General features: G+C 43.7%; 1 protein-coding gene across 1 annotated transcript in view; it reads right to left on the bottom strand.

Annotated features, from left to right (window-relative positions):
• Positions 1 to 1,343: 1,343 nt before the first annotated feature.
• Positions 1,344 to 27,877, bottom strand: part of TUBG1 (tubulin gamma 1) — a 39,466-nt gene continuing 12,932 nt past the window's right edge. Inside the window, exons 5-11 of the mRNA XM_032235221.1 lie at positions 26,357 to 26,436; positions 9,841 to 9,967; positions 8,890 to 8,976; positions 7,994 to 8,143; positions 6,608 to 6,760; positions 6,110 to 6,271; positions 1,344 to 1,735 (exon numbers count right to left, since the gene is read on the bottom strand). Coding sequence (XP_032091112.1) covers positions 1,538 to 1,735; positions 6,110 to 6,271; positions 6,608 to 6,760; positions 7,994 to 8,143; positions 8,890 to 8,976; positions 9,841 to 9,967; positions 26,357 to 26,436 — 957 coding nt within the window. The 3' untranslated portion in view covers positions 1,344 to 1,537. The remainder of the gene's footprint in view (positions 1,736 to 6,109; positions 6,272 to 6,607; positions 6,761 to 7,993; positions 8,144 to 8,889; positions 8,977 to 9,840; positions 9,968 to 26,356; positions 26,437 to 27,877) is intronic.

Raw genomic sequence — 27,877 nt, forward strand, 5'->3', positions numbered from 1 at the left:
ATTGAAAATCACTGGCAGGTAAACAACAGAAGAATAAAGTGAGCTGTCTCAAATGATATGAAATCTTGGTTATTATGGCAATTGTAATTTCCTGCATGTATGTCTTATAACATCTGCAATATATAAGCATCATTGAGGGATAGATTGAAAAATTTAAATATAAATAAGTCCGCCTATCAGTGACAAAATGAAGCAATTATTTGCAGAAGTAGATTCACTATCAGTTACTATGTTTCTTCATTAGTGGCATAGATCACTAAACAGATACCCAGGCCTCTCCTGCCTATCTTACCCTTCCTGTTTTAATCTTACTTCATCTATTATATGCTAATGGATCTGCAGATTAAATGCTGAGTAATACAAAATTGCCAGAAATGTATGCAGGAAATACAGGTTTGGATTATTTAGAAATGCTTGTAGATATTTCTCTTCATTATCCACTCTGAGGCTTCCTCAGCAGAAACATGTTTATTTATTTATTTATAGGGTTTGTATGCCGCCCACTCTCGAGAGACTCGGGGCGGCTTACAGATAAAAAGGAAGGGGGAACATACAAAAAATTAAAAAACAACATTAAAATTCCACAACATTCATAGCTTAGGGTGGGGCTGGAAAGATCAACAGCCCCAGGCCTGCCGGAACAGCCAGGTCTTGGTCGCTTTGTGGAAGGCCGGAAGGGTAGTAAGGGTCCGGATCTCCACAGGAAGATCGTTCCATAGGGCCAGAGCAGCTACAGAGAAGGCCCTCCCCCGGGGAGTCGCCAGCTGACATTGACCGGCAGATGGAATCCGGAGGAGGCCTAGTCTGTGGAATCTTATGGGTCTCTGGGAGGTAAATGGCAGGAGGCGGTCTCTCAGGTTTAAATAAGTGCAAGTGCAAATGAACATAGCTTAACATAGAAAAAGCATTTTAAGAATGTTAAAAATAAAGAAAAGAAATTGGTATATTGCTTGATATTAATCTAGCCAGATCCTTTTAGAAAGGAGGAAGCTGGGCTTAATAATAGCTCACCAATATAGGTATCCCTTGACATAATCAGAACTGAGTCCAAATTTTTCATTGCTAAACAAAGAGTTTTTAATGGAGCTTTGTCTCATTTTATGACCTTTTTGCCACAGTTGTTAAGTGAATCACTGCACTCATTATATTAGTAACACTGTTATTAAGTGAATTTGGCTTCCCCATTGACTTTGCTTGTCAGGTCACAAAAGGTGATCACATGACCCCAGGATATTGCAGCCATCATAAATACATGCCAATTGCCAAGTATCTGAGTTTTCACAGATACCTCACGTGACCATGGGGATGCTGCAACGATCCTAAGAGAAAAAATTTACAAGTCACTTTTTCAAAGCTTTTATAATTTTGAATAGTTGAAGGTAAATGAACGGTTGTAAACCCAACAGTACAGAAGGAGAGAGATCTGCAACTACTTCAAGATATAAGTAACAGAAAGAGAAAGTCTGACAGATTTAAAAGAATTTGTTGTTACAAGAAGAAAATACTCCATACAGTCTAAATCACATTAACAATTAATTTATTGTTCCTGAGTGCCCCAAGAGATATAGTCAGGCCGAGTGGCAGCATGGTATTCATCAATCAGCTCCTGGACAAACTTTCGGGAGTCATCAAGTTCATCAAAGTTATCTTTGAACATGTCTTCTTTTCGGAACTGTTCCAGGAAGGCTTCACGCTTGCGCAGTTTATCATATTGATGGCAGGTACGCTCAAAGAGCTAGATGAAAAGAACAACTCGTCAAAAAAGTCTTAGGGAAGGATTTTACAGAGAGGGGGTAGAGTAATCATATAAACCTCTAACAATACCAAGCATCCTTCACTGGAACAATGAAACAAAGTAATGGATTGCTTTTTTTCAGTTCCAAGTATTATACACTAAGAGCAAGAGGATTCCTTACTATGGTTGCCGCTATTTTGCTTAAAAGGGAGAAGGAAGATGCAGTTAGTAAATGGTGCCATCATCAGAAATTACTACACTCTGCAGGTTGAACGAGCCAGAGCCAGAGCCAGAGCCAGAGCCAGGCATACAGTGGGAGATCAATTGGAGTTTTATTTTGAGAAATTAGGGTTTATTTCTATTTTGCCAGAGAGGTGTTTGCAGGATCGCCACTGCTGATCCCTGCCGCCTGGAACTAGCTGAAAATACAACACACAGAGGCCAAAAATGGGGTGTGCAGAGGCCAAAAATGTGACACACAGAGGCGGCGATCAGCTGCTGTGGCTATCCCTGCAGCCTGAAACAGCTGATTGGCAGTATTCTGGGATGCCGATTCAACCGTCAATCAGCTGCTTGTGCTGAATCAGGCTACAATAACATGCTGAAGCTGATTGCTGCGCTAGCCAGATAAATACCCATGGATCTCAGCTTGTTTTCTTGCAGACATGGCATTACCTAAATTGGGTATCATCAAAGCTAGTAAGGAGTGCAATTTGCTGTCAGTTTAAATCCTGGTGGCTTGCCTATCAGTATTGGTGGGGAGTAATTTATAGGTTCTTTGGTTGGACTGTTTGCTTGTTTGGCAGTTTCTTGATTGGGGTGTTGTTTACTTGATTGTTGGTCTGATGTTAACCTTGAGCTCAGATGGTAAAAACAAAACACTTTTTGACTAATCAGTTTCCAAATGCATTAAGACAGTCCCACCAAAGTTTTGGAATAATGTAGTTTGTGATATGAATAAGTATGGTCAGGTTTTTGTTTTTGGAAAGTGACTTTCAATTGGCAAATTAAAAGTTAAAATTACTACACAAGTCTCAAAAAAAGAAATATAATCCATCAAGAATGAGTTGTACAACATCTCCCAACTGCTATAAATTCTGACTATCAGTTTCTTCAACTATCAAGATGGTATTTCGTTTGTTTACCCCTCCCTATGATGTAGAACTGTGGTAATTGAATAATTGAAAATTGGAAGTACAGCCCACTGTCATCTCCATGTTTATCACACTTCAATTCAAGGCTTAAAACAGAATCACCAAGCAGTCTCATGAGGCTTAAATGCATAGATGGAACCTGTAATATAATGCAGTTGAAAAGTCCTAAGCTACAGAAGCTGTTTTCTCTGACTGATTTCCAAGGAAATGATGCAACCATCAAGGTACAATGCTCTTTAATCACAAAAGAAGAAATTGTCATAGATTTTCCAACCATATTAATATTCTCAGTTCCTCAGATGACTATGCAAATTATTTCTTCAATTCAGAAGATTGAGAAAAATGTGTGCTTCTCTATTCCAGAGTTGAGCCAAAATACAAATAAGATTACCAATTAAAGTATAAAAATGGCTATTAGAAATCTTCACTCTCCAGAACATTATCCCAACAATTGCCCTCCCCTGTGTAGAGAAAACATTGCTGATAATCTGATCCTAACTGCATAATAATTTTAAGCTTCCCGTCTATAATAACTTCTTATCAAAGATATCACCAGGCTTTTGCCCTATAGATCAAACATATGCCCCACAAAATATATCTGAGACATAGCTATTGCCATTGTTAAGCCTCCTAAACTGCAGTAGGTTAAGATTGTCTCAGCACATTCCCCCAAACAGTACATTGTAACTATTTCAAATAAGCAGCTGAGATCTATCTCCCAAGCAAGGAAAGTTAAATATAAACATAATCCTGGTATCAGATTCACATATTGTGATGACTCCCCCATGCGTCCCCAGATGTCAGTTTGGAGGAGGATGAACCAGTGAGCAGCCGTCTGAGAGTGATTTGGCTGAAGCACAGCTTTAGCAGCATAGCCCTTAGGCTTCCGGTGGGGAGAGCATGCAGCTGCAGCTGGTTAGGGATGAGGAAGAGGAACTGCCTTCTGCACCCAATCCAAGAATATAAGTAGGGCAGAGAAAAGGCAGTGGCAACCTTGCCCCTTTTGATGGGCTGTACTAGAGGCTGGCTATTTAGCACAGACGGAGATAATGATGGGGAAAATATGTTCATTCCCTAGCTGCCTGTTTCCTGGTCATTGTAATTCCTGCCTTGACTTTGGATTGTGCCTTGTGAATCCTTTTCTTGCCTTGTGAATCCTCTTGTATTGTGGATTTAATTTAGCCTGGAGGATTTGTCTTGTTTGAGAAACTTTCAAGTGTCCTGTGGACTCATTGTGGCCATTGCTCTGTAGACTAGCATTGGTCTGATTTTGGCTGGACTTAATTGGGACAGTTCTGGAGTTTTAGTGAAGGGAATTGCTGATGAATATTAATAAACCTAAACCACTGTTAAATGTGCATGTGAATGAGCAGGACAACAAACATATTCAGTCTGGATGGATCACTGAACAGAGCATTTGGAATGATATCCGATTACAAAGGACAAGGCATTTTCCAACCAAAAGTCACTGCTGCATTCTGAAGTCTAATTAGCCCTATTTGCACAGTCACATATCTGCTGAAATATTAGATCAGCAAATACACCCAGGATCAAGTCCCTGATGGTTAGTATTTACTGCATTTTTCGGACTATATGATGCTCCAGACTATAAGATGCATCTAGCTTTTGCGGAGAAAAACAAGAAAAAAACCAGCCTCTGCCTCCCAGCAATTAGCCACCTTGCAGCAAACAGTCTAGTCAGCTTCAGCATAGCCTGATTTAACACGATTGGCGGTTGGATATACCTCCCAAAATACCTCCAATCGGCTGTTCCAAGCTGCAGGGATCGCCACTGCCCATTGGCGGCATCATTGCCCATTACTGTTACTCTGCATCCCATTTTCAGCCTCCGCATGCCCCGTTTTCGGCCTCCACACATCCCATTTTCAGCCCGTTCCAGGCAACGGTGATAAGCGGTGGCAGCAATCCCCACCATCTGGATCGGGCCATAAACGGAACATGCAGAGGCCAAAAAAGGGACATGTGGAGGCTGAAAACGGGACACGCAGAAGCCGAAAATGGGGCATGCAGGGGTGGCAATAGATAGTAACAGCGATGGGTGACGGCGGCACCAGTTATCCTTGCAGCCTGGAACAGCTGATCAGAGGTATTCCGGGAGGCAGCTCAACCACCAATCAGTTGCTCATGCTAAATCAGGCTGTATTGAAGCTGACCAGGCTGTTTGCTGCAAGGAGGCAAATTGCTGGGAAGAAAAGGCCGGCGGATGGGGGCTGGCAAGTGAGTATGCCTTCGACAATATTCACTCTATAAGACGCATAGACATTTCCACCCATTATTTTTTTTTGGGGGGGGGGGTGTTCTTAAAGTCCAAAAAATACAGTACCTTTATTTTCTTGGTGTTAAAGAACAAATTCCTGTAGATCAAATAGACTTATTTTCAGGGAGGGAATCCAGAGAAGTAAAAGACTGAGTAAATTCAGTCATCAGAAACCCCATGCTACATTACCAAATAGCCCTCTCAATCTATACAAAAAATGAAAGTGTGCTATATTTCCCCCATAATCATTCACCAGAAATTTCATGATATAAAATATTCTCTCACATAGTCACATTTCTTAAACCTGTATTTTTTACTCCTAAAGGAATCAATGTAAACTATTTCTGAATCATGAACTCTATACTTAGAAAATGGATATATTAGCTCAAAGCCATTAGTGAGAGAAAGTGAGAAATCATCTACTAAATTCTGAATTTAATTTTAAAAAGGGCACAGAACCAATGTTATATAGTTTCTTGTGAAATAGTGAGATGTCAAAACAATAGAGGCAATGGTATGGCTATTGTCAGTTGTTTAATTGTTCTGTTTCAGTCCTGTCCTGTATTGGGGCCACTGTAAACAACTCAGTCTCCAGCAGCCGCATATAAACGGGAAGTGACTGGAATGGTAGATTGATGGAAATAATTAAGAGTTGTGCAGAACCTTCAAGTCAACCTCCAAGAACTGTTTTGGTTTGTATGGAAGAATGGGTATTCTGTCTGACTGCAAAGTTTTACAATTATATCTTTCCACGAATGCAGATCTTGGAAAACGGCATGATTGTTTTACAAGAGTATCCTATATTCCCACTCCTCTGATTCCAAAGCATCTTTCGAATATAAAATCTGAACTCCTGCACATCTCCATGCTATTATCTCAGATACAAGAATACTAAGATCCTAAATAAATAATTACAACATGAATGGTCCCAATCAAACTTACCGAAGAAATGTTGGTATGATTAGCCATCATGAGACCACTGACCCTGTGGGCTGATGGTAAGTATGGAGATTTCCTTGAAAGTGCCACTTGGATGCTGGCAGGGCCCCAAGGAATGAAGTTGGCCAGTTTCCTCTCTCGGATCCGTTGTAAGCTTTTATGGACCTGATGAGGGGTAAATAGCTTGTAACTATGAGTATGTATATGAATACAATAATTCAACTTTAATGAGGAGTAACAATAGTAGAAAAGCTTATTGAAAAAAGTAATCTTGTAAAAATGTTCACTCAATGTACCATTAATTTGAGAGCATGACCAAGAATAATGTATAGGATTTCTAATTCATCAACACAGAAGATCACAGCCTATCCCTGCCACACTTGTACATTATACATGATTTGACATTAAAAAGTATAATTATTTCATCATTGCTATTATCAGAAGTGATAGGCCTTAATAATACAACTAAAACAATTGCACAATGTTTCTCAAGCTATTGACCTGGGTTGGATCCACTTCCCCTTGGATGATGTTAAGGATGGCAATGTAACAATGGTTTGTCTGCCTATCACGGCCCATGGATACCATCACATTTTTAGGTTGCAATAACCGACGCATGACATCAAGAACGGTTGTTTTCCTCACACTGGCCACCTATGGGCAAAATAAGGCAGAAGTATATATTATTTGGTGGAAGAACTGAAGATTGTCTTTGAACACACACACAAAAAAAAGTACAGACAGAGCTTGGGAGGATTCTTCATTTGAAGACAATTTATGCAGAGGCCCATGGCCAGGTTTCATGCATTAAAGCTATGAAACATTTGTTCCAACCCCAAACTTAGGCCAAATTACAGAATCGCACACCACTTATAGAAGATGACTTTTCCTGAATCTAGAAAATTGTAATTCGTTCTATATACTATTTGTTTCCTTAAATAGTAAGCAACAGGAAAAAAAGAGAAATGTGGCTATTTTTGACAAAGTATATAATCACATTTAGAAAAGCAAACAAATAATGTAAGAGCATCCCATCTCCAAAAGGAAGAGAAAAAATGGTGAGAAGAGAAAAATGCACAGCAAAAATCTTGTGCACCCCACAACACAAAACACCATGCAACTGATACCCTTTGAATCATTAACCCTTGCAATCTGCCCCTCGGCATCCTGTCCCGTTGCTTGTTGAAAAAAGCAAAAATGAAGATAGCTGTTTAGCATTCTGGGAACATGGCTGCAGGAGAGCTCATACTTTTATTACTAGTACTGGTAATTTCATCACAACTGCATGTAGGGCAGTATGGCCAATTCAAACAATATCAAAGTACTATAGCTTTGCTTGAAAACCTTAATATGCTGTGTAAAACTAATCACTGTACTTTCAAATCAAGGTTATTTTTCTTTGTGCCCACCCTGAAACTTTCAATGGAGAAGAATAATCACACTGGGACATTACTGAGTAGGTAACATTTGATTTGAAGGATATTCAGGAAGCTATAGATACGCAGTCTTCTACAATATTTAAGGCCCACACTCTTTTTCTTAAGCCCATCAAAATATTAAAAGAACAGAAAAAGGTACTCCCTAATGTATTAGCCTGTTTGTTTAGGTTGCAAGGATAAAAATACAGTGCTGTTGGGATGTATGTAACTATGGGTTTATAATCCCTAATTTATGGCAATTATTGTGTTTCATTCAATAATTACTGTTAAGCAAAGCATGGTCTGACAGGTGAATCTAATCTTTGGCCATCCTTTTAACAAGGAAATTGTCCAGACATCATTTCTATCCAATCTCATATCATCTGAATGTATCACAGAAAATACAATGTGAAAATCTGTAATGAAGTATGAAGACTCCCAGATCTTGATTTAAAGTCAAATCACTTACAGCCTGGTCAGTGGTGAGAGGTGTATATCCTGTGATAAGGAAGTGCAACCTAGGCGTGGGAATAAGAGAGGCAATCAGCCCAATCAAATCATTGTTCATATAACCAGGGTAGCGCAATGTGGTGGTACTGGCAGACATTATAGTAGAGACCTACACAGAAAAGACAAAAGTTTCAGGACATCCTCCCAAGAAATCAAGGAGACAGTTGTAGTTTCTAACATCCTGAAAAATGTACCCCAAAATTTCCAGGGTTGTTCAGAAGTATGTTCAGGAGTTGTACTTCTCATATTTCAAACGATGAAAATTTTCAAAATGGTAAACAGTTATGGTACAACCACTATATTTGTATTTGCTAGCTCTTCTTACAAATTATTATGGTTAATAAGCTGGGATTGTACATAGGAGAATCAGTTAATTATCTGATCACATATAGCATTTCTTAGATATAGAGGTGTGTTGTATGTACAGCAATACTAAAACAACCTGGAAACTGTCATGAACAGTGTCATCTATAAATGGTGTAAAAATTATCCTCAACACTGAAATATAAAAAGAAACTGGGAAAACCAAGAGTCAGCATTTTAGAATAGCTTACTGTTGACAAAAAGTGAGCTTCCCATAATTTTAAGACAAGAATGTCACCTATTCTACATTTCAAAGCTCAACTTTTTTGTTTTAAATGTATGTACAGTCTTCTTCAGAGTGTTCCAGTTTTAAAATATAGAAAACCAAGGCATTGATGCCTAGAGAATTAAATAATGTTCACTTCAGAATTTCTTCCTATCATCTTCATATCTCTGTTCAACTCTGACTACCTTATGAAAATAGTCTTGTGCATGATTCAGATCCTAATCTTTCTTTTTCAGAAGCCTGAGGAAGCCCCCATAGGTGCTTACCAGCTGGTTGATTTGGGAAAAGGTGGGATTTGGGATGTGCAACCTGTCAGTAGCAATACGATTCAGAGCTGTATTATCTAGAACCACCTGTTAAAAAAGAAAATTGGTTTAAGCATTATTAGACCAAAAAGATAAGAGGGCACACTTTTCATGCTAAGTAGAATTGTGAGGTTTACCAAACAAATAAAATGAATAAATAATATTTAAAAGAAAATTAAATCACAGATAAAAGGAAGAAAGAGAAAATTGATATAAATAATTATTATTTTAAAGAGGAGCAAAGATTTAAATATCTGTTAAGTTTTTCTATCCAGAATAACACTTCTATAGACAAAAATAACATAAAAGGGAAAATCTAAATACAGCTATCAAATTAATCCCTAAATTAAGAATGTATCAGCGTTCTTTGCCGTTGATTTTTTAGCTGAAGAAAATTCTCACACTATCATTGATCAAAGGAAAAATTAAATTTCATGAAAAGCATCAACTTATGCAATTTCTTTTGTAGCTATATGCTTAAATAATAATCTAATAAAATACTGTATGCTTAAATAATAATCTGTATGCTTAAATAATAATCTAATAAAATACTTAGCCAGAATGTGATTTCAAACCACTTCCATATCTTATTGCCAAAAACTATATGGACATTCCACCAGGAGTCAAACTTGCTTCACAGAAAATTTATTTTACCAAACAGAATCAATAGGAAATAGAACAGGAACTAGCAACGAGATCTTGGGTGGTAAGCACCTCATGTTATGCCAACTTTAGCCACATAAGAAAAGAAAGCCTACGTAAACAATGCTTGCTTAGCAAAAAAAATCATTCTATTATAATGTACTTATGTTTAGGTGTATGATGATATGCTCCAGGTGCTATAACTAGGTGAAGGGAATGTCCTTTCTTTGTCAGAGGGAAGTACTGGCCTTTTCTATCAATATTTCTTACCACACAATCAGCATTCTCTGTCAGCCGTTTGAGTGTCAAGAGAGAGTTATACGGCTGCACCACTACATCACTCATCTCATCCTGGTTGGGGAAGACAGAATATGTCTGCACCAGCTTCTTGGGATACCTATAAAAATGGTTACCTATTCAGTATTACAATAAAAGATGTAACATATTTCTTTGCTGTATTCAGACACTTACGATATCATGGTATTATATATATTAAAAAGGGGGTGCTTTTTTTGCCTGATTATCACTTTGGAAGATTCAAACAGATGCAGAAAAATCAGATGTTGGTGCATGACTACTGTATGAAACTTGTTCTTTGGCAGGACAGCTAGTATTGCCTCTAAAAGCCAATTCCAAGTTTTTAATTAATATAAGAGACTAACCATCAAGAAACTACCAATGTTCCATTTCCATTTAACCAGAAAAGAGCATTCAGTACTGAAATGTGCAACTGTAGTAACCTAACTGACCAAGCTTAGCTTTAAGTCCAATTTAATGAACAGTGTCTCACATCCAGAAACCTCTCATGCAGTGGAGATCATAAGGGACTCCAGGATGACATCTGCCACACTGCAATTCCTGCTCCAGAGTCTTGGCTGATACCACATTCAAAACCACCTGGGCTCAATTCCAAAAGAGCAAACCCCTCCCCCTTCTGAGCCCAGCTAGGTGTTGGAAATGCATGCCAGAATGACTCTCTCACCATTGATTAAATTATGAATAAAGGAGGCTTTATTGCAGACTGACCTGACATCATTAAGTAGCAACAACACATAAAGGCCGAAGGCTCCCTCCTCTACTGCTGTTACCCACTGCAAGATGGTTCCCCTGCAACAACCACCAATTAATTCCTCACATAGTTTTTATCTAGGAGGCAACCATTCATTCACATTTAAAACCAAGGCATTTTTTAAAAAGAAGAATGAAGCAATGCTACTTCTTCATTCCTGCCCAGGGGCAAGCAAAATAACCCCTCACAGGGGGAGGGCATCCAAAGTAGCCTATTGTTGCCCTTCCCCCAAAGATCCAGCATCCCACAAAACATCAGCAATGAAGAAAAAAACCAGGCAGTGGCAAGTCATCAAGCAGCAGAAATGTTAAAATAGAAGCCGCAACAATCAGAGATGTCTGCAGTAGCCTCCCAGTTCCCTTAAAAGCTCATCCTAAGTATTCAGTAGCATCCAACACCAGTCCAATCCTCAACAATAGCAGCAACCTTCTTCTGAAAAAATTGGTCCAAAGCCAGCCCTCTTGGTGAAAAGACTGAGTCCAACCTGTAATAAGATGGCATGACTCAGTGAGTCAGCAGTGATAGCTTAGCTGGCATAGCCAGTGAGATGTCACAGTACATCATAAAATGTTGAGAAATGCTGGGAACCTCAATGAAATGAAAACCATAGCAAACTGACAATGAAGCACGGATGAAAAATTGAACAAAACCACAAACACATGCATTCCCTAGGATATGACCAGAATGCCTTAAAAAATGTGTAACACTGATAAAAGGGTTGATAATTACCAAACAATCTGTTATAACAGTTACTACTCAACCATCTTCACTTGTACTCTTTCTGCACTGGGGCCCCAAGTTGACTGGCACAGTCATATCTATAGACCCTTATAAAAAGGTAGGGTTGGGGCCAAGCTCACATTTGGGGGCAAGATGTTCCAGAGGGCAGAAGCAGAGAAGGCCCTCCTCCTGAACCCCACCTGCTGGAATAATTGGGTTGAAGGGACCTGCAGCATGCCTCCTCTGTCGGCACAAGTGATAGCCTCTTTGTTACACTGTGATCCAATTTACTAAGTCTGTCATTTGACTCCCTGTTCCTAATCTTTCAGGAAAGTCTAAATCCTGGGGAGAGGCTGCAGTATTATGGTAAGGATAGAGGAGTAGGGAAGTTTGTATACAGATTTACATGATAAGATATTATTGGTGAACTGAAAAAAATAAGTGATATAAAATTGAAACAGAAAAAAAATGTGTGCCCACCTGATTTGTCAAGGTGTGAAACTGTATTCCACAGAATTTCTAAATTAATCTGTAATTATTCTGAATGCCTTCTAGGAATGCCTCCAATGCTAAAATGCTATCTTCCTTGCAAGCAACTCTGACCAAAAAAGTTACAGTTTCATTCAGCTGGTAAAAGCAACCTGGAGTAAATTTCAAATGGCAGAAGATTCATCCCCTTCTCTTCCCCCATTCTCTGCTTGGAGGACAATGGTGTGAAATGCAATGTTTGATGCATCTGTTTAGACCACGAATTGACAAGAGGACTTGGATGCTTGAATAACAGTTGTAAAAACGATGGTTGGTTTCTGAAATATTGCTTGCTCAAGTAAACCTTCATCTTTTCTTTAAAATTAGCAGTATTATTAGCAGTATTATCTAGTTGCAAAATTAAAAATAGATCTATTAAAAATTAGTAGTGCTTGGAAAATGCTATGCGTCTGTTATATTTTTAGCTTTTTTACATGAAACTATAAATTGCACTTTTGCAGGGCCATTTGAATTCCTTCTGTAGAGACCTAGTAAGCTAAAGAGACCGTTGGGGTAGATCAAATGTCATTTTTTCCCAATATAGTAAAAGGTTTGTGTTTACAGAATGTATTTAAGCTCTTGAAAAGATCGGTATGTTATCCATGTATACTTGTCCAACTTACCCATCCATCTGGAAAAAACTATTCTGCAATTCACCAAGCCACAGTTGTTTATTTAAACTTGCCATATCTTATATAAAATGCAATTAATTATTCACATACTTCTTTCATTTTGATCAAATTATAGATTAACTTTGTGAAAATGCATGCCATCTGAGCATAATCTAGAAAATCTGGAATAAGAGACAATGGGTGAGGATCCTAATGGTCTTATGAGTTAAAGTCTATAGCCAGGCACAATTCTAACACTCCCTAAGAGATGAACAATGTGAATGCAAATACTGGGGATTCAAAACAAAACATTTCTTCAAATTGTCACCCAGAAATTCTTTTAAAGTGGATACAAATGTTGCTTTTTAGCCAGAAATTGGGCTTGACTTCAAATTGATGGCAACACAGTTGTTTCTTTGTTCTCAAGCACAACTACAAAATCCAAGGGTTTTTTTGGCAATGAAATGGAGTTTGCGAGTTGACCAGGCAAATATGAAGCATAAAAACAGAAAGACTACAAATCGTACTATTTGTACTTTGGAAAGAAAAAAGAAACTGTACTTTTCTCCCTATGTACATCTGCGTTATTTGCAGCTAATCAGTTCCACCACAGGAACAAAGAAAGAAGCAATAACAATAGAGTGGTAAGAATACTACAGTATGTGATTCTTTATAAAGGTGTATGCATTGTAATACACAAACAGGCTTGGTGTTTGCCTATCAATCATTTCTACCAGCTTTTGTTTTTCCAGTATCAGTGTAAAGAAATCAAATCTTTGCACTGTAGCCTCATTTGTAAAATTGGCTTTGGCTGTCAAGATTATTAGGACTAAGAGTTGTATTTCTCAACCAGAATACTTTAAATAAGTAAGAGAAACAGTAAAATATACTTTCCTGCTGTCAGCTGCTTAACTATCGGAGTGGCCCCTTGCTAAGCTCTTGGGAGAAGTCTTACTTCTCTTGAGTAACTCAGGCATTTGTTTGTTAAACAGCTGACAGGTCCAAAAGTGCAGCATTTCACAGCTGATTAAGAAGCATGAACTTTAATGGTGCAAGTTCTAAGTGGACATCCCAGAATACCACAGTAGAAACCTTAACCAAGATCTCCTCTGTTTCTCTTCTTGGGCAATGATCTCTTCACTGTTCTCATTACAGAGCTTCTTCAGTGCTGAATTCTGAGGCCACGGGAAGGGAGGGGCAATGGCAGAGGGTAGCTGTAAAACCCTCTTCCATTGCCATTTCTTCCATGCTTAAACTCTTCCAAATTATTTAGGAAGAATTCTCACCAATTTAGAGTATCTTAGCTTGTCAGCAAGTCATTCTCAAAATTGGCTCAATCAGAGTCAAATAATTCTATCCACATCTCTGGCAAATAATTGAATATCTGATATGTATGGACAAACTCTTCAGTGACTTCTTCTAGACTATGGATCTCTCTATTTATACTTGTTCTTGCAAAACCATCAGATGCATCTCTAAATCTATATATATGAAATGCTGGTAACTGTCCTGCACTAGATCATCATGTTCAATGATGAACGCAAATATTTGGCTGCCCCTACTTTCAGCAAGTTCAGAAAGGGCGTTGGTACTTACCTGATACGCCTCTTCTAATAGAGTGGAAATGGCATCCAGGAATGGCTAACATTGTCCTTTCTCCTATTGGTCTGAGTCTGATTACTAATTAACAAGCTATATAACCCGCCCCTCTGAGTGACTCCACCCAGCTTTCAGAGAAGAAAAAACAACAGACTCAAGGTGTTATCCGAAATTCAGTAATTTAATAAACCAACACATGCAATGTTCAAGCATAAAATACAATGCAAAAAACCATACACAGTAACCAGCTGTCATTATTTTAAACTTCAAAGGTCCCATCTCCCCTCAGGGCGGGGCTGGATGCTATCTCCACTCTATTAGAAGAGGCATATCAGGTAAGTACCAACATCCTTTCTCAATAGAGGTGAAGATAGCATCCAGGAATGGGACATACCCAAGTTAGTCCCTATTGGGAGGGAGGAGACTGCCGGACTACCTGTCACCATGTACTGCTTGTAGAACTCTACGGCCAAAGGCCGCCTCTGCCAAGGCAAATTTGTTTAGCCTATAATTATAAATAAAGGGTGAAGGGAATGCCCAAGCAGCTGCCCTGCAGATTTCATCCAGGGAAGCTTGCGTATTCCACGCTGTGGTGGTGGCCGAACTCCTGGTTGAGTGGGCCGTAATCCCTTGAGGGATCTGCTCTTGATTTGAAGAGTAGGTCAATGCAATGCAACATCTCATCCACCTGTCTATGGTAGTGACCAACACTTTCTGCCCCAGGGATGATGATTGGAACGAAACAAATAGATGTTCTGTCTTCCTGAAATCTGCCGTCCTGTGAATATATATCTGCAAGGCACACCGGACATCCAGAATATGCCATTGCTCTTCTAATACTCTAGACGGCGATGGACAGAATTCCGGCAACACAATCTCTTGTGAACGATGGAACCATGTGCTAACCTTAGGTTGAAACGATGGATCCAGCCTTAGCACTACACTGTCCCCATGAAATGTACACAATTCCTCCTTAACAGACAGGGCCTGGATCTCAGAAATCCTCCGCGCGGAGGTGATCGCCACTAAGAATGAAACTTTCAAAGTGAGATATTGCAATGGAATTGCTTGTATGGGTTCAAATAGTTCTTTGGTGAGTGCAGTGAGAACCTTAGTTAAATCCCACGTGGGGTATCTATGTACCACAGGTGGCTTAAGGTTGGAAGCCCCCTTCAAGAACCTCTGAACCACTGGATGATGTGACAATGATTGTCCTCCTCCCCAAGACAATAGGGTGGCCAGGGCCGCCATCTGTCTCCTAAGTGTATTGGGTGACAACCCTTTGTCCAGACCATCCTGTAGGAATTCCAGGACTTGGGGAACCGACAAAGAGATAGGTACTATTTCCCTTTCAGAACACCAAGTGCAGAAGATTCTCCAGATGGCATTGTAAATGAGGTCCATAGAGGGCCGTTTGGATGCCTGTAGTGTGTCTATTACTCTAGGCGAAAAGCTGTCAAGGCTCAGACAGTCCTGCTCAATTGCCAGGTGGTCAACTGGAGCCACCAGAGATCTGGGTGCTTCAGCGATCCCTGGCTGAGGTATAACCTGTCCATCGGAATTGTCCAGGGCCTCTCCACAGACAATGCCTGAAGATCTGCACCATGGCTGTCGTGGTTAATGCGGGGCCACAAGAATGATCTCCGCCTTGGACGAGATCTTGCACACGACATTAAGTAATAGCGGAAGCGGTGGGAAGACGTATAGTAGGCCCTGAGGCCAGGGTCAGCAAAGGGCGTCCGTCCCCTCTGCACCTGTTGCGGGAAATCACGTGAGGAACTGAGGCAGCTGAGCATTGGCTGGAGAGGAGAACAGGTCCATGACCGGAACTCCAAACAGTCGTACAATCTTCTGGAAGACAGAAGGGTGCAATCTCCACTCTGCCTAATCCAGGGTAGAACGGCTGAGCCAGTCTGCCCTAACATTAACCCGATATGTGCTCAGCTGTGATGGAAAGGAGGTTATTCTCCGCCCAGATCCCTAGCTCGCTAGCCTCTCCCATTAATGCTCTCGATCTGGTACTCCCCTGTCTGTTAACATGAGCCTTGGCTGTTATGTTGTCAGTTAAAACGAGGACATGTTTCCCTTTGATGAGAAATACGAAGTGTAGGAGGGCAAGACGGGCGGCTCTAAGTTCAAGCAGATTAATGGGTAGTGCGGCCTCCTTCTCCGTCCACCTGTCTTGTGCAATATGTGCACCCAGGTCAGCACCTCAACCTCTAAGACTCACGTCTGTGGTGATCGTGACTCTATCCTCCACCCGAAAGCGGCACCCTCTTGTGATGGCTGGTGGCCTCCACCAGCTTAAGGATTGTCTCACCTCTCTAGGTAGGATGACCCTGGCGAGGGAGGTGCTTCTTCGTTCCTTTTGGAAAGGAAGGAGGAACCACTGTAAGTCCCTGGAGTGCAGTCTGGCCCAGAGTACAATAGAAATGGCTGAGACCATCTTCCCCAGTAGCTTAGATAAGGTAGCCAGCGACACCTGTCGTTCCCTAGGCTGCCATAGGCGGAGACTATCCTGTCTTTCTTCTGAGAGGAAAACCTGGACCGCCACCATGTCAATCCAAGCCCCAAGGTGCAAGATATGTGTGGTGGGTGTAAAGTGACTTTTGGTGTGGTTGTCAGAGAACCCATGGGATTGGAGCACCCGAAGAGTAATGTTGAGATCCCTTGTGGCCCCCTCCACAGAGCGTGACATTAACATATATCATCTAAATAAGACATGATCCGAATGGGCACGGATCTTAGATGGGCCGTCAAGGCCGCCAAAACCTTTGTAAATGCCCGCGGGGCGGATGAGAGGCCAAAGGGCAAAGCTCTATATTGATAGTGGCAACCATCATAGCAAAAACGTAAGAAACAATGATGTTTCTGGAGAATGGGAATATGTAAGTATGCCTCAGTCAGATCAATGGAGGTAAGATAGTCCCCTTGTCTGACCCCTTCTAAAATCGATTCCAAGGAATGCATTTTAAACATTCGGTATTTCAAGTATTTATTAAGAAGTTTCAAATCCAAAATAGCCCTCCAACCCCCTCAGGACTTGGGGATAACAAACAACACTGAATAGAACCCTTCAGTTCTATTCTGGTCATCCAGCACCATCTGGACAGCCTCAATGTCCAAAAGATGCCGGATGGCCAAGGTCATCAACAGCCTTGCTGTCTATTGCTAGAAACTGGGGACCTAATGAAAAAACACAGGGGAACTCAAGGGCCAAACCTGCTCTAACTGTGGAATTGACCCAACGGTCCGAAGTGGTGGTCTCCCACTGGTCTGCGAAATGTAATAATCTCCCGCCAATGGGGAACCGATCGTGAGATTGCTCATGGCCTGCGGTAGAACCAGTTCCCCCACCGCGAAAGGGCCGTCTGGACTGATTGCCCCTCTGTTGGCGATATGACTGTTGCCTTTGGTGTTGGCCAAACCCCCCGTGGTCTGAAATTAGGGGAACCATAAACCTGATCTCTAAATGAGCCCCCATAATCCTGTTGCCTTGGTGCCTCAGATAGGGCCCAGGTCAGTAAGACCCTTTTTTATAATTAGTGGATAGCACCTTAAGCTTATCTTTTCCTTCAATAAGGAGCGGTGTAAGGGACTCCCCAAATAGGACCCCCTCTCTGTATGGCTCTGATGCCAGGCACACTTGTGACGTAGATCTGTTTGCCACTGGTGCAACCACAGAAGGCAGCAGGAAGGCACAGAAGACGCTATGGCCCAGGAGGCAAAACATGTGGCACTCAGGGTGGCATCTGCTGACAACTGCACTGTGGCTACAATTTTATTAAGGTCTTGGTGGATCCTGGAGTCCCTGGCCGGGATTCTCTCCTGCAGTTGTTGGAGCCAACACAGGATAGATCGAGAGAAAAATGAAGCTGCTGCAGAAGCCTGGACCACCCAAGCAGCCGCTGGGGGGTCTGGTCTGCTTTTTTATCTTCTGGTTTGAGGACCTCCTCCTGGGATCCGGGAAACGAAGTGCTTGAATGTAGGGCCGAAATAGGGGCATTCACCACAGGCCAAGGTAACAGTTTATCAAGCCCATCCGCCACATTGTAATAGCGCCTATCAGAACTGGAAGGAGCTGGGCCGGACGTCAGTGTAGGCCACTGTCTTTGAACAGTGTCTACGAATAACTGGGGGCAGGGATGGTATCTGCCTCCAATTTATGTTCAGTAAACTATGTAGAGGCTGATGTGGATGCCCCGGGCGCAGTGGGGGTCTGCACCTGTCCACCCATCTCGGCTGCAGTTTTGGCTTTGGACAACAGTGGCTTGAAAAGAGCCAGTGGAAATAGCCCTACTGTGACCAGCTTGTCCTTCCTCATCCGATAACTCGGCCTTCCTAATCTCCCCTTCTTTTGAAGCAGGAGAACGGCTGCGGTGAGATTGCTGGGGCGACTGCTCCCTTTCCAGGTCTGAGGTCGTCTCCCTAATGGTGTGCACCTGGGGGGGGGGGGGGGCGGTAGGGGACTAGCAGGAATACACTATTGTTGCAAACCGGCTGCAATCCCCTGCTTAATGCCTCCGCAATGATAGACTGGTAATCAGGAGGCAAGGTAAGCATGACAGGCATTGTATATTCAGGGTGGAGGCCAGCAGTCATGGGTGTAAAGGTGGCTTCAACATGTCTGCCCAGCGGACGTGGGGCCATAGGGCCATTGGGCTAAACAGGTCGGGGCCAGTGTCTAATTGAAGTGGGGAGCAGTGGTCTGGCCTGGCGCTGCTAAGGGAACCACACTCTTCCCTAGAGACAAAAGAGTGGAGGGGGAGAACCAGGCTTCTCCTGGGGGATAGACTCCTTTCCCCCAGGCTTGGAGGCCTTCTTTGGTTCAGAGTTCTTGTTGGAGGATTTAGAAGTCTTAGAGGCTTTATATATATTGTTAATGTCATACTCTGTGGAGGGGGCCACAAGGGACCTCAACATCACTCTTCAGATGCTCCAATCCCATGGGTTCTCTGACAACCACACCAAGAGTCACTTTACACCCACCACACATATCTTGCACCATGGGGCTTGGATTGACATGGTGGCGGTCCAGGTTTTCCTCTCAGAAGAAAGACAGGATAGTCTCCACCTACTGGCAGCCTAGGTAGAGCAGGAACGACTCTAACTCAGGCCCCTAGCGCAGAGCGCCCTAATGGGGAAGAAGTGACTACTTCCACGCCATCTTAGAGACATGCAGTTCAGGTAAGACCAACTGACAGTCTCTGAAGTGAGGCATGGGAAGAGTCACAAATGGGACATACCAAAGCTAGATGTCCTTGGGAGGGATTAATGGGCCTGAGCCGCTCCGAGAATCGAGGACTCCCTGAAGAACCCTCCTTCCGAAGGCTGCCTCTGCGGAGGCGTAAGGGTCTAGCCGGTAGTGCGTGATGAAAGGCGAGGGAGAGGACCAGGCGGCAGCCCTGCAGATCTCCTCGATGGGAGTCTTAGTGGTCCAGGCTGCTGAGGTGGCAGCAGGTCTGCTAGCCAAGGATGACGTGGCCAGAACAGGGCCACCAAAACCATCTCTGCTCTCTGTCACTAACTTCCTCAGAACCCCGGAAATGAGGGGAAGGGGAGGAAAGGCATAGAGGAGGCCAGTGGCCAACTGAAGCAAAGGGCATCTGTGTCCATGGGACCTCTGGACGGGAACCTCAATATGAAGCTTGGCAGCTGGGCGTTCACTGGAAGACCACTGCCGGGCGTCTGAACCTCTTGCAGATCTGTTGGAAGATGGTGGGGTGGAGTTGCCACTCTCTATTGTCGACTGTCTCCCTGCTGAGCCAGTCCACCTGTTGGTTCTCTATCCCGGAGATGTGTTCCCCTCTAACCGATCCAAGGTTCCTTTCTCCCCAGTTCCCCAACTGGAGGGCCTCGTTGCGCAAGGCCTTGGAATGGGTGCCCCCTTGCTTGTTCATGTGGGCCTTGGCTGCCATGTTATCCGTTAAAACCAGGATGCAGTAGTTGGTCACTGTAGTCATGAAGTGGCATAGAGCCAGATGGATGGCTCTGAGCTCCAGCCAGTTGATGTTGTTGTGCAGGACTGTTGGAGTCCAGCGTCCCTGGGCCATCTGGGATTCTAGATGCGCTCCTCAGCCGAACAGGCTTGCATCTGTCATGAGCACCTTCCTTGCTGACTCCCTGAAGAGTGACCCCTTGTCTAGAGCTGGGGTCATCCACCAACAAAGCGAGAGAAGCACCTGGGGTGACACCTGAACCTTGAAGCTGGCGTCGCTTGTCCCGGCTCTCTGGTGCGGAAGCAGGAACCACTGGAGCTCCCTGGCATGGACACGGGCCCAAGGAACGATCCCTATGCAAGAAATGACTTTCCCGAGGAGCCTGGAAAGCAGAACTACAGGAACAGAGCGTAACTCCTTAACCAGCTGAACAATGCTGTCCCTTCGCTCCCAGGAGAGGAAGACCTCTCCAGACACTGAATCTATGATGGTCCTAGGTGTTGGAGTCTGGCAGAGGGGACTAGTTGGCTCTTCTCGAGGTTGATCGAGAACCCCAGGGACTTTAGAGTGTCAATAGTGAAGCTCAGGTTCTGCACAGCAGTAGCTGGGGACCTGGCTAGGATGAGGATGTCATCCAGATAGCAATGGAGCCAGACCAGAAAGGAATGAAGGTGACCCGCGGCCGCGGCCAGCCTGGGGGCTGACGCCAGCCCAAAGGGAAGGCCCTATACTGGAAGTGATTGCCCTCGTGGGAAAACCTGAGGAACCTATGGTGTTTGGGGGCGATTCTGATGTGTAGGTAGGCCTCCGTGAGGTCGATGGAGGCCAGGAAGTCTCCCTGTTGGATGTTCTCTAGGATGGATTTGAGAGAGGCCATCTTGAACCTACGGTAGACCACTCTGGAATTGAGCAGCTTGAGGTCCAAAATGGCTCTCCACCCCCCTGAACTTTTGGAGACCAGAAACAGGTTAGAATAAAATCCCAAACCCCTCTCCCCCTCTGGTATCATTTCTACTGCCTTGATGTCTAGCAGGTGTTTGATGGCCTTAGCCAGAAGGCCCGCTTGGCTGGATCTTTAGAGGAGGTAAAGGTGCGGAATCTATTCGGGGGCTGAAGCCCAAGCCTAACAGTCTGGAGGACCCACTCATCCAATGTGATCCAATGCATCCGCAAATAAGGAGAGGCGACCACCGATGGGGTGATCCAGGACCGGATCACTTGAACCTGTGGAAAGGTCAGCTGCCCCCTCCTTGAAAGGGCCGCTTGCTCTGCTGCTGGCCTCTAAATTTGTCCCTTGGGAACTGCCTATCTCCCTGTCTGGGAAACCTGGGTGCCTGGTACCTCTGATTCTGGAAGTCCAACTCAGGTGGGTGGTAAGATGCTCCCCTGGGATAAGAAGCCTGTCGGTGTTCTGACGTCTGGCCGGGAAGACCTTATGCTTATTCTTGTCCTCCACCAGAATGGGATCCAGCGAAGAACCGAACAGTTTGTCCCTGGTGTAGTCAACTCCTGCCAGGTGCCACTTTGCACGGGATTCTGCCTGCCAGTGGCGCAGCCACAATAAGCGCCTGGATGCTACAGAGGACGACAAAGCTCGCAAGGAATACTTAACTGCGTCCAGTGTGGCATCCGCCGAAAACTGGGTGGCTGCCAGCACCTTGGAGATGTCCTGCAACAGTCGTACTTCCGTGGCCAGGGTCCTGTCTCTTAACTGTTCCAACTATAGCACTGTGGACCTATTAAAAAAGGAGGCAGTCGCGGCTGCCTTAATAGCCCAGGTTATTGCCTGAAAGGACTTACGCATTACCATCTCCACTTTCTTGTCCTCTGCCTTGAGACAGTTGGCTACGTCTCCAGTCACCACCGAAGCTGAAGCCAGGCTAGCGACTGGAGTGTCCACTGAGGGTATTTGTATTTGTATACTTTATTTGTATGCCGCCCTTTTCCCTGAGGGGACTTGACCAATTAGTGGGAGGGAAGCACAGCAGCCACTCGGTTTTATCTGGATTGAGTACAAGCTTGTTAACCCCCATCCAGTCTCTAACAGCTTCAAGGCCCTGGCTCATCACGTCCATCGCTTCATTGAGTTGGCACGGGGCGGACAGATACAGCTGTGTATCGTCCGCATATTGGTGGTATTTTATCCCGTGCCATCGGATGATCTCTCCCAGCGGTTTCATGTAGATATTAAAAAGAAGGGGGGACAGGACCGAACCCTGCGGCACCCCATACATTAGGGGCCTAGGGGTCGATCTCTGCCCTCCGACTAACACCGACTGCAACCTGTCCGAGAGGTAAGAGGAGAACCACCGTAGGACAGTGCCTCCCACCCCCACCTCCCGCAGTCGTCGCAGAAGGATACCAAGGTCGATGGTATCGAAAGCCGCCGAGAGGTCAAGGAGTAACAGGATGGAGGCATGGCCTGCAGAGCTTGGGCGAAGGTAGAATTTAGATTATAAAAATCTATGTTCATTGCCCCCTGGGTTGGGAAAGGACCCTGGCTTAACCCACTTGGACCTAAGCACCTCTAAGAACATCTCTGGAGTGGGAATCTCCTCCTTCTCCACCTGGGGCCTGTGGAAGGGCCCCTCCTTGTTCCCCCCGCTTGTGCCGGGGGTGGCAGTCGCAGGACTGGACTCTGGGGGAGTGTCCAAGTCTGCCGTGGCTCTGGCCTTATGCAATAAGGAGCTAAACAAGGAGGGGGGAAACAGCCCAGTGACATTGGGCGCCTCAGGGGCCTGGGCGTCCTCATCCTCAGAAAACCCCACCTCCTTCAACTCTCCCTCCTCTAGCTCTGAGGCCTCACTGGCAGTGGAGGGGGAGGGTGACCTGGGTTCTCTGGGAGCAGAAGACCTGGGACGATCCTGATGATCCCTGGGGTGGTCCCAGAAAGACCTACTCCTGGAATCCTGCGACTGGTGTTTCATTCCAGGAGCAATCCCCTAGGCTATGGCCCTAGCTAAGACCTCCTGGAAGCTATCAGGCAGCTCTGGGAGAGAGGGGTGCAACTCTGGGGGTTGTAAGAATTCTCTTGGGTTTGGGAATTGAGGTGCCAGCAGGTGCCTGGAAGGACTGGGTGCCCTGCGCCCAAAGGGGTCTCCACTAGCCTCCGATGGATGGGTAGGTGAAAGGAGGGGGCGATAGGGAACTGCGCCCTCTGCCTGAGCCCCTTGGGGATCCTGGGGATACAACCCAGGCCTCTTCCAGAACAGGGAGCCTGGGGGGGGAACGAGATCTGGAAGGAGAGGGGCTGATAGTGGCCTTGAACCTTCTCTTAGAGGGCCTGGTAACCCGAACCTCCTTACTAGAGGTCTCCTTCCTAGGGGGCCTGGGGGTGCTTCTCTTGGTGGGGGACCTCCCTCTGGTGACTGGGGGAACCTACCTTGTGGTCCCCTCGCCCGGGTCCAAGTCCCCTGGAGATCTAGGCCCTGCACCCCCGCTCCTCACCGCCTCCACCATAGTACTCATGGTTACACTGTTCACCACCTCCTCTCTCCTTGCCGGCCACGCTTGTTGTGCGCGTTGCCTCTTCAAGGCTCCGCACTCTTCCGATCTCTGCCGCCAATCCGCGGTCCAACTGCCGGCCCATCATCGAACTTTGAGCTCTCCCCGGATTGCCGGCGGAGTTTAGGCCATTGAAGCCTCTTCTGGCTTTGGCGGTGTCTTCTGAGCGCTTTCAGCATCCGTAGAAGGAACGCCGGTCACGCGCTCACTCACATGCTCTAAGATGCCGGAAGTACTAAGATGGCGGCCGCCGATCTACGACCCGATCTCCTCCGAAACTCGGGAACGTTGGAGGATGATCCTTGCTGGGTCCTCAGTCCTACAATGTTCTGCAAAGGCCTCCTGGAAGGCGGGCTGCCGTCCAATGCGAACTACGTGGCACAGAGCCTTCCTCCCCTTTACGCGACCGTCAGGCCACCTGGGGCTCGCGCTAGCAAGCGGCGAGGCTTTAAAAGCTAGCAGTGCTGAGCACAGCTGAGGAGAGGTAAAGCAATCCGAAGGTAAAAACCTAAAAAAATTCCTGTACGAAAACCTTAAAGTCTTCGAAGTGAAGACTGGGATTAATCTGGAGTTAATCTGGGAGGTCAGAGGAGGAACAGAGGTGTGGCCTCAAGATTTACCTCAGTCTCCAGGGCAAAAGTGCTGTGTTAATACCCATTTGTGACTCCTCCCACGCCTCACTTCGGAGACAGGACAGTGTTAACCATTCCTAGATGCTATCTCCACCTCTATTGAGAACAATCATCTCAGTGTGATCTGTAGGAAATTTTGCCAGCCATCTGACCATAAACAATTCAGATTGAGTAGTATACGTCAGAATCAATTATGAGGTCTTCCAAACTTCTCTGGCAAGCTCCCATGAGTATAGTAATATCAATTATTCTGTCAGCTGCAGTGCTGTGTTAATTGCACCATAGCATTTTGCTACTTAGTCATTTATAAAAATTAATTATACGGGGGAGGGGGGGCTTCTTCCATCCACTCATGAAGACATTTTTGAAGACTACCAGGACAAATCTTGCAGTTTTTCTTGGCCACATTTTTCAAAAATGTCCTCCTTCCTTGGGCTGAGAAAAAGTGACTGGCCCATACTACGCCAACCTAAATTGGTCAGGTGCAAATGAAATGTTGATTCTATGCCTAGAATCGTGACCTGTCAAATGCGCCCAACAAAAGCGCGCCAACAAAACCGTGGTGAGAAACCACAACATCGAAAGCGCTCCCACAAGAGCGCCAACAAAACCGCGCCCACAAAAGCGCCATTAGGGTTAAGGTAAGAGTTAGGGTTAGGGTTATTACGTTGTTATTATGTTGTTTTCACGTTGTTTGTTGATTACGCGCTTTCATCAGCGCACATTTGTCTTCTGTGGGCGTGATTTCGACCTCGCGGTTTTCTCGCCGCGCTTTTGTCAGTGCGCTTTTGTCAGGAGTGCTTTTGTCGATGAACCGTCTAGAATGTACCTGGCAGTCCTGTGATAGCTGGATAGCATTACAACCATATGAATAACATATTTAATAAACTACTTAGTTGAGAAATATAATGCACAGTAAGCTTTACTTTTAAAATGTTCTGCTTCATTGTTAGTTTTTGGATGAAAAGTACATTAACTAATTTTTTTGCTAAAATATCACATAGAACAGTTTTGAGAATTTTGTATAAGTAATAACTAGCAATTGCTAGTTATTACTTAAAAAACATATAATACCAAAAATGTATTTTAAAAATATTATTAAAATCTATTGAAATATTGCTGAAAAGATTTTTAAAATTTTCAAACAGTGTCTATATTTTGTCCACTTAATTTAGATCTTAATTAACAATCTCCCCACTAATGTGGAAAATCAACTGTAATTCTAACTGTAAATTACATCACAGGAACAACTGAAAACATTACAAACAATCCATTCAGGAACATCACATGATAACATTAAGGCAGTGTTTCTCAACCTTGGCAACTTGAAGATGTCTGGACTTCAACTTCCAGAATTCCCCAGCAGGTGAATGCTGGCTGGGGAATTCTGGGAGTTAAAGTCCGGACATCTTCAAGTTACCAAGGTTGAGAAACACTGCACTAAGGGGATAATTTCTCCACTGAGAACTTCTGTACGTTCTTCCCTCCTTGATAAAAAAGATAATTTATCCATCCCTGCATGCTTACCTACAATTTTGCCAGTCTCTCAATAAAGAGTTGCTATTCACAACCAATAAGAAAAATATTTTTAAAAAATTCAGTCCAACCTAAGACTGCCTCCACGTGATCCAGCACTCTTAGGGGATGTAAGGAAGTGAATAGTACAAATAGTAACTATAAGCAGTGGCTAGGGATAAGATTCAAAATATTCTGTCAATCTCTGAGAAGAACAAAAATATTACTCCTCTGAAATCATCTCATAATGAAAATTGGCTACATTTAAAAAATATTTGGCATGTTATTGATCAGCCTAACTTAATTTTCATCAAGTTCCTGTTTATCCTTCCTTACAATTTCTGAAAGTTCTATAGTTCTCATTCTTAAAACACTATGTTATCCAACAAAAATATATGTGATTTTCATTAGCCAACACTGAAGAACACTTCTTGCCTGAGGGATCAAAACTGATTGTTTTAATCTTTTTCTTGTTTCAAGTTACAACTGTACAAACTACAAGGCTTGTCCAAGCTGGTGATTGGGTGGGGCAGACCTTATTGAGTCAGCTATGTATCTTCCAAGTCTGCCAGTTAGCAGATTTCCCCAAAGTAACTTGACTGCTTTATAATTTTCCTACCCAAATGGAGAATAGACATGAGCACAAACACATTTGTGGCCATTACTCACCTGTCATTTAACCTCTCCAGAAGGTAAGAGCCCAAGCCAGAGCCAGTCCCACCAGCAATGGAATGACACAGCACAAAACCCTGAAAGAAACAACATAGGAAAAAGATACATACTATCCTCTTATGGGATAAATACCAATGCACATAAATGTGTCAAGAGGAGAGACAAATTCATATTAAAGCTAGATAACTACAGTGTACATAAGACAATTTTCTTTCTGAGCACCAAAGTCCTAAAAGTTAGCTATTCTTCTTTTCTGGGGCCAAATAATATCCATGCTCCTCAGCAATGAACTGGGATAATTAACCACTTCACTCTGTCTTCCCCCCATCACAGGCATGTATCGTCGACTGGTCCTCTGCCAGCACTTCTCTCCTGCCAACGTACCCTCCTCCGGGCAATTTTCCAAAGGATACTAGCCCCCAGCCAATCAGCAGTGCAAGACAAGTAACCATGTATCCCCACTCTGCCTTCCAATTGGAGGCAGTCCCTTTTTAGCTCACATTCTTGATGTAGAAACTGGAACAGTTGGGGGCGGGGGACGTGTGATTTCCCTGGCAAGAAGCAGAATAATATGAATTCCCATATCACTGTTATAAAACTAACTGCGTCTCTCTTTAATAAAAGTTGCTTATCCCAAAATTATTAGGACTCCGAACACATTGCTGTCCTAATGTGATTTGGAGAGAGGGGGCACATGGGAGAGAAAGGTTATGCCTGATATTGATATCCATGTCTGATTTTGAAATTCTAGTGGATTTCAATATCAGGATATCCTTGCTCTCCTCCCCACTGATCACATCAGTGCAGTGATGTGTTCAGAGTCTAATAATTTAGGGACTGCAAGCACTGTCTTGATCAAATCAGATCGCATTAATTCCACAAGGAGAAAGAGACTGAATTGAGAAGAACGTATGGTCTGGACACTTGAAAAGAAATAAATTATAATTCTGTTTCAAGCTGTGGTAAACCCCTTAAACAGCTTTTATTATAGAGAAAAGTACTTAGTTTTATAACATAGTTAGAGCTTAATCTTATATGGGGAACTGCTAGTCCTCATTTTTTTAAAAAGAGATTGCCGTGTTTGTGGAGGAAGAAAATGGGGAGGGGGAAAGAAAAGAGAAAGCGAAAAAGGAAAAAAATGTCTGATATTGAAATCGACCAGAAACATTGTCATAAAAAGATCAAGGAAAACGTAGCAACTAGGAGAATAATTGTCAGGATTAGTGGTTTATGCTTCTATCACAAGAAAACATTGCCTTTTTGGGATTGCAACATTTGTTGCAAACAACTTTCTGGACATTTCCATATGCATAACGTCATTTCATCCAATTCCATCTGTGCGGGGTGGGGAGGTTGAGTCCTCCCCCCTTACTTTCTCTCTCTGAGAGAATGTTTTCATTTTATTTTCGCTAACTACAATAACAGAGAATGAGCTCGGTGGGAGAAGCTTTCAGGGCACTGTTGATAGTTCTCTTTCTGAAAGGAGGTCCTTCACATATATCATGCCTCTTCCTTGGG

This window comes from Thamnophis elegans, chromosome Z (assembly GCF_009769535.1).
Source record: "Thamnophis elegans isolate rThaEle1 chromosome Z, rThaEle1.pri, whole genome shotgun sequence".
Lineage (NCBI taxonomy): Eukaryota > Metazoa > Chordata > Lepidosauria > Squamata > Colubridae > Thamnophis > Thamnophis elegans.